At 38.4% G+C, this 7,802-nt stretch overlaps 1 protein-coding gene across 2 annotated transcripts in view; it reads left to right on the forward strand.

Moving 5' to 3' along the window:
- Positions 1–1,449: 1,449 nt before the first annotated feature.
- Positions 1,450–7,802, forward strand: part of MRE11 (MRE11 homolog, double strand break repair nuclease) — a 71,010-nt gene continuing 64,657 nt past the window's right edge. Inside the window, exons 1-2 of one of the 2 annotated variants that reach the window (XM_023739833.1) lie at positions 1,450–1,778; positions 7,487–7,647. In XM_023739833.1, coding sequence (XP_023595601.1) covers positions 1,701–1,778; positions 7,487–7,647 — 239 coding nt within the window. In that variant the 5' untranslated portion in view covers positions 1,450–1,700. Of the gene's footprint in view, positions 1,779–7,486; positions 7,648–7,802 lie in introns of those variants that run through there. The other variant, XM_023739834.1, reaches the window with a different exon arrangement.

A 7,802-nucleotide genomic window follows, 5' to 3' on the forward strand; every position in this document is an offset into this window, starting at 1 on the left:
AGCTTGCCTGTGAAAGAAAGTGTTAGTCATCAAAAAGAATACTTAGAATGTTTAAAAATTTATATCATATGTTTGAAAGGTGATAGGCAGTTATCAATTGAGGTCTTGCAGTAATTTGATCTGTGCTATAGTATGTAAGTTTATGTTTTAAGAATTGAAGCTATAAATATTGTTGAACTTTCATTATGAAGTATTTGCTTAATAGTCAATGCAGTTCTATTTAAGCAGAGTTTTCGAAGAATACATTGCTCTAGTATTGAATCAACTGGAAATTAATCTGAGTAAAATGAAAATAAAAGGACTATATCATTTTCTTGAAAAAGTTATGTGGAAAAAGCTGTAGACTTGCAATCCTCTACCCTGGTTTTAAGTCTTTGGTCAGTACAAGCTGTGTGACCTCAGGCGAGTCAGCAGTTCTCTGAGCCTTGTCTTAATTTCTTCATTTGTGTAATGGGAATACTAATGCCTTTCTCAGAGTAATTTTGAGGTTTAAATGACAAAATTCATGTGAAAATACTTAGTTGTTTTAGAAGCATGGAGTGGTAATGTGATCTGAAAAGTATTCCAACCTTCCTGTGTATATAGCAGTCAGAACTGTGTGGATATCATTTTTGAAGTTTTTAAAGAGTTTCTGAAGAGAACTCTTTTCTGGAAAGATCTTTTGTATATAAAGATCCAAATTTTGCGTATACAAAATTTTTAAAGTTCATTATGCTTCAGTGAAAATGCCTGCCTTTTAATCCTGGGTTTTATTTTAGTCCTGTTCCAACCGCTAGTTGTGTGGTAAATCAGTTAATTTCTCTGTGTTTAGTCTTACTTTTCTTTACATGTGGGACATTTCTACTCTGTCCTGCAGGGTTGCTATGAATTGGAATCGACTCAACTGCGGCAGGTTTTACATGTCGGAGTTGAGATAAGATCATAGATACAAAAACATTTTAAACAATTAAAAGTGACATTAAGTTTAATTTTGTGTTTATGTTTCACATGAAAGTACTTTTGAATACTACTAAGTTTAAATTGAATTGTGTTTTAAACAATACTCTTTTGTTACATGGCTAAACTTATTAACACAAAACTAACTTTGTATAGGGAGTTGAGTAAAGCAAGTGTCTTTCAGGGCCTGAATATAAGTTACTAGTATATTAGCATAAAGTCTACCTATAAAGTTAGAGGAAGGGCTTTTAAATTAACCACTTAATTCTGAGTTTTCTGGAAATGTGCAATATCAGATAAATAGCATGTTTAGAGATAGGGCTCAGTCCTTTTGGGTTTTTGCTGTAGAACAGAATGGGAAACAAGTATACTCTTGGGTCCAGGTTGCATTGTAGTTTTTAGTTACCCTCTAGTCGATTCCAATTCGTGGCGATATAAGTGTATAAAACTGGTTATAGCGAGGTTCTACACCTTTGAAGCAGTTACAAAACCTTTTTAAAGCTTATGTACATTTATTCTGTATTGAGCTAGTGGTAGGAAAATTATGTGACTTAAAGATCTGTTGAATACCGTAAATTTTCAGACCAAGTTTAAGGCTAGAAAAATGATTTTACTCTGTAACTGCCGTTATTTAGCTTATAAATTTAGGTCTCAATTTGCTTGAACATTGTTTTAATGAATCGTATTGAAATATTCTTTTTTAATACAGTGATGATGAAAATACATTTAAAATCTTAGTTGCAACGGATATTCACCTTGGATTTATGGAGAAAGATGCAGTCAGAGGAAATGACACATTTGTAACACTCGATGAAATTTTAAGACTTGCCCAGGAAAATGAAGTGAGTTTGGTTTACATTTTTGCAGTTTCTACTCTGTTCCCTTAGTCAACAAGCTCTTTTCTAAAGTTAAAAGTATGTTTTACAGCCTCATGTGCTTACATTGCCTATTTAAATATTAGTATACTAAAAGCCCAACGTAGACTTTATGTGCTTTTGTGTCCTTAATTGAAGTAGGTAGTTCCTTTGGTAAAAAGTCTGTTAAAATTTACAAATATTTATGAGGGGTTTACTGTGTATGGAATCCTGTAGTTGTTTCTACTGGAGATGTGAAGATGACTGCCATAGTTTCTGCTCAAAGAACATAGCAAGCCAGTACATGAGATAAGACAAATGTCCAGAAATCTCTGATGCAAGGTCATAAACCAAAACCAAACCTGTTGCCGTCGAGTCGATTCGATGTCAGGTCATAGGTGATGAGAAAATTATAAACAGCTTTTCCTGGGGCTTTAGAGGTAGAAGAGATCATATTTAGATGAGAATATCAAGATGAGCTTAGTGAGGGCCATGGCATTTAACTTGGGTTTTGAAGGATAGCTAGGTTTTTAACAAATGAAGAACATAGAGAATGCACATTCCGGGGGAGCCAGGGGTAAGGGCACAGAGATGAGACAATATGAGGTATGTTAGAGAAACGGCAGGTCCTTCTGGCTAACCATGTGTTAGATAGTATGCTGAAAGATGAGGAACACAGGTCTGAGCTACAGTAAGGAGGGCTTCAGATACCAGATTTAGGAGTTTGCATTCTACTGTGTGGATCATAACAAGTTATGGATAACATTGTGAAGAATGGGAGTTCCAGAACACTTAATTTTGCTCGTGCGGAACCTGTACATAGACCAAGAGGCACTCGTTTGAACAGAGCAAGAGCATAGTGCATAGTTTAAAATCAGAAAAGGTGTGTGTCAGGGTTGTATCATTTCACTATACTTATTCACTCTGTATGCTGAGCAAATAATCCGAGATGCTGGACTATATGAAGAAAAACATGGTATCAGGATTAGAGGAAGACTCATTAACAACCTGCCATGTGCAGATGACATAACCTTGCTTGCTGAAAGTGATGAGGACTTGAAGTACTTGCTGATGAAAATCAAAGACTACAGCCTTCAATATGGATTACACCTCAATGTAAAGAAAACGGAAATCCTCACAACTGGACCAATAAGCAACATGATAAGTGGAGAAAAGATTGAAGTTGTCAAGGATTTCATTTTACTTGGATTTACAATCAATGCCCATGGAAACAGCAGTCGAAATCAAAAGACACATTGCATCGGGCAAATCTACTGCAAAAGACCTCTTTAAAGTGTTGAAAGGCAAAGATTTCACTTTGAGGACTAAGGTGCACCTGACCCAAGCCATGGTATTTTCAGTCACCTCATATGTATGTGAAAGCTGGACAGTGAATAAGGAACACCAAAGAAGAATTGATGTCTTTGAATTATGGTGTTGGTGAAGAATATTGAATATACCATGGACTGCCAGAAGAATGAATAAATCTGTCTTGGAAGAAGTACAGCCAGAATGCTCCTTAGAAGCGAGGTTGGTGAGACTTCATGTCATGTACTTTGAACATGTTATCAGGAGGGATCAGTCCCTGGAGAAGGACATCATGCTTGGTAAGGTGGAGGGTCAGTGAAAAAGAGGAAGACCATCAACGAGATGGATTGACACAATGACTGCAACAGTGGGCTCAAACATAGCAACGACTGTGAGAATGGCGCAGGACTGGGCAGTGTTTTGTTCTGTTGTACATAGGTTTGCTATGAATTAGAACTAACTCAGCGGCACCTAACATCAACACCACCCAATTCAATAGAAAGTCTTCTGGCAGCAGAGTATAGCATGAATTGGAGACTAGGTTGAGGATTTTAAAGTGGTAGCATTGGGGATGGAAAAGAGGAAATGAATGTATAGGATGTGCATACTTTGGCTAGTTGTAGGAGGTGGGGAGGAGGGAAAAGGGGGTGACAGTGACTGATGTATGTTAAGTCTTTGGGAGTAGTGGTACCAGTAATCCAACCATCCAGCCAACCAGTTGCTGTTCAGTTCATTCTGACTTATGCTGACCCCCTATGTGTTACTGTAGAACTGTGCTCCATAGGATTTTCAGTGGCTGATTTTTTGGGAAGTAGGTTGCCAGGCCTTTCTTCCTCCTCCTTTTAGTCTGGAAGCTCCACTGAAACCTGTTTAGCATCATAGGAGCATGCAGGCCTCCACTGATAGATGGATGGTGTCTGGGCATGAAGTGTATTGACTGGAAATCCAGCCTGGGTCTCCCAAAAGAAAGACAAGAACTCTACCATTGAACCACCAGTGCCCTCTTATTTAAATCTGTTAATTGAAGGAGAGAATGGCTAGTATTGTCTCTTTTTAAGATATATCCTGTTTCCCTGAGGGCAGAGAAACTTACAACCAAAAGAAGTCTGTTTTCTGCCAGAGAATCCTATCTGTGACCTTTCTTTTCTCTTAACTCTTGAGGGATGAAATATTTCTTCCCCTAGAATAAATTTGAACATAAGTTTCTTCCCTCTGCTTTGCCCTGTCCTTCCCTCTGTTTCTTCTTGTTTTCCTTAATAACTCCTTCCTCCTCCCCCATGCCAGGACTTTCAGATGAATATTATTTTTATTCTTCCCCTAAATTTATATCAAATACTTCTTATTATAGAAACAAATCTTAAATTCTTGCTTTTTAAGTCTTTTATTATGTAGGCCTATGCCATCTGTCTTAGGCTAGAGTCTCTAGGGAAGCAAAACCAGTAAGTTGTATATATAAACATAGAGAGATTTAGTTCAAGGAAATGACTCACACAGTTGTGGAGGCTGGCAACTCCCAAATCTGTGGGTCAGGTGTCAGGCTGGAGGCTTCCCCTGATTCATGTGGTTGCAGGGGCTGACAAACCCAAGATTGTCAGGTCAGATGACAGGCTGTTGGCCCACAGGGCCACGGAAACTGGTGAATCCTGGAATCGGCAGTCAGACAGCAGACTGCTGGCTCACAGGACCGCAGAAGTTGATGAATCCCAGAGTTGGCAGGTCAGACGGCAGGCTACTCGCTCATGTCCCAAGAACCAAAGGTCAGATGATGACTAGCCAGAAGCAGGATCCAGAGCAAGTGTGTGAGATTTGCCAGAACGTCCATGTATATTGGATGCAAGCCACATCCCCAAGGAAACTCCCCTTACAACTGATTGGCTGATCACGTCAGATCATATCACAGAGGATAATTACATCAGATCACAAAATGTAAGATGATAACATCATTACACAACTGCCAAGTTACATTATTACATAACCACCAAACTACATCATTACATAACTGAGAATCATGGCCCAGCCAAGTTGACATACAACCTTAACCACCACACCATCTAACCAACCTTATTTCTATTCCCTAGTTGCTTGGAGTTTGTTTTCACTTTTTATTTTGAAACAATTTCAGACTTAAAAGAAAAGTTGCAAGAATAGTACAAAGAATTCTGTATTCTTCACTCAGATTCTCCAACATTTTACCACATTTGCTTTATCGTTCTCTCTGTCTTTGCATATATATTTTTTCTTTTTTCCAAAAGCGTTTGAGAGTAAATTGCATGAGTGAGAGTAAGTTGGATGAATAACCAAAGCACAGTTATCAAAACCAGAGAATTAATATTGATTCAACACTATTTAATTTTAAATGTTGCCAAAGCAATTTGGGGCTGGGGTTATGGTATCCAGGATCCCATCCAGGATTATCTACTGCATGTACTTGTCTCTTTTGTCTCCTTTCATCTGGTATAGTTCCTCTGTCTGCCTTTGTCTCTCGTGCCCTGGTGCCCTGAAGAGTTAATTTGAAGAAAGTTCCTCATCTTGGGTGTGTCTGATATTTTCTCATGAGAAAGAGTTTCAATTCTCCTAGAATCCAGATTTCTGGGTCCGTAGAATTGGGGTGACTCACTCCGGCCATCTGCCCTTAGGTGTCCTTTTGAAGCTTGAACCTTTAAGGAACTGTTTTCCTAAAGTCACGTTCAAGTCAAACAATAGCCTAGTAAGCACCTTAGTGGAGATTGGTTTGCCTTAGACATTCAGCTCTTTTAGAGAATTATCTATGTGCAGCCAGTTGTGAGGAGCTGGAACCCCAGGGTCTGACTGGAAAATTCATGGCATGTCCTTACCACAGCTGACCTACCCTGGAACCCTGCATGTGTTCTGAGGTTATTCCCGAGAAATTAACATGGCAATGACCTCTAGAACCTGTTTTCACTGGCCCCTCGTTGGAGCACCTTCCTGATAGCTTAGCATTGGTGCTGGCCGATTTGAATTGTATCTACTCACAGTAAATATATTTGGTTGCAGTAATTTTTGTGTTTCTTTGCACGTTTAGGTGTTTGACCTGGATGGTTAGATCAGGCTGTGCCCTTTTGGCAGGAATACCACAGAGTGAGTTGTACCCTTAGTATTCCCTGGAGTCACAAGCCAGTTTTTAAAAATAGTTTTGCTTTGTTTAGTTATTTTTGTTCTGTTTTTTCATGCCTTTGCTTATGATCATCTTCTTCCCTTACTCAAATACTGTTCATTCTTGAAGACCCAGCTTAAATGGACCTTCTGATTGAAGTTCCTCAGACCACTCTAGTCCATAGCGATCTGTACTCCTGTGTTCTAGATATACTGTATAATTAGGAACTGAAGTTTCTTTAGGTAAATTGAGCACTTCTTGGAAGTGGGTGTGTGCTGGACTTTTTTTTTTTCCCCTGTATGATTTCCTCCTTCCTGGATGCTGTTCCTAGATGCTCTTCCTCAAAATCTTATTTATCCTTGGTAGTGCAGCCAGTGCCACCATGTTAGTACAGCCTTCCTAGGCTCTCCCTGTTCAGATGCCTTTCCTGTCCTCAGAATTATTGTAATGTCACCTCTGCTGCTGGTTTGTTTACATTATCCATTATGGTGCATATCAGATCTGACTTGTGTTTAGATGCATAGCAGTTTGTCTCTTCCATTAGATTTGGGACATATTTAGGATAGGGATCATATTTTATTCATCATTGTATCCTCAGGATCTATCCAGCAAAGGGTATTGCTCATGGTTGATGTTTAATGAGAGCAGAGGCATCATCTGTTTTGTTTATTGCTATTTCCTTAGCTATTAGAGCCTATGAGTACTCTATAAATAATTGTCAAATGAATTGAATTGGTTATCTTATCTAGGTTCTATTAAAGTGCTAAGTTTATGTTTGATTTGACTCATAAAAAAAGAAATATAATCACCTTGGGTAGCATGAGTCAGGGACTTGGTGTAATAATTTGAAGATGGCTTTTTTGAAGGTGGAGTTCCTGGGTGGTGTAGACGGTGAACGTGCTTGGCTGCTAACTAAAAGGTTGGAGGTTCAAGTCCACCCAAAGGTGCCTTGGAAGAAAGGCCTGGGGATCTACTTCTGAAAAATCTGCCGTTGAAAACCCTCTGGAGCCCAGTTTTCTGACACACACGGGGTCACCATGAATCGGAATCAACTCAATGGCAACTGGTTTGTTTTGTTTTTTTAGGGTGGCTCAGGGACCCAACTTGGAGTCAGATTAATTACTAGATTGGAAAGCCCTTTGAATTAAAAAAATGGAAAAATTTGAGTCCCCATAAATAATTAATGTCTTCTGTGATTTTTGTTCTTCTTTCTAAATTTTCAAAAATTTACCTATGAAACATACTAATTTTAGCATCATTTTCTGTTGATTAGGTGGATTTTATTTTGTTAGGTGGTGATCTTTTTCATGAAAATAAGCCGTCAAGAAAAACGTTACATACCTGCCTAGAGTTACTAAGAAAATATTGTATGGGTGATCGTCCCGTGCAGTTTGAGATTATCAGTGACCAGTCAGTCAACTTTGGTTTTAGTAAGTAAGTACGTTTATATACTTTAGTGAATGTTTATCTTTCAACATTCTCATATTAATTTGCATTAATTAATTGTGGGACTGAGTATGTCAAATTTTTATTGACCATTTTGGTATCTTCTGTTCATATCCTTTGCTAATTTTAAAAATTGTGTTTAT

Source organism: Trichechus manatus, unplaced genomic scaffold, assembly GCF_000243295.1.
Source record: "Trichechus manatus latirostris isolate Lorelei unplaced genomic scaffold, TriManLat1.0 scaffold00141, whole genome shotgun sequence".
In the NCBI taxonomy this organism is placed as follows: domain Eukaryota; kingdom Metazoa; phylum Chordata; class Mammalia; order Sirenia; family Trichechidae; genus Trichechus; species Trichechus manatus.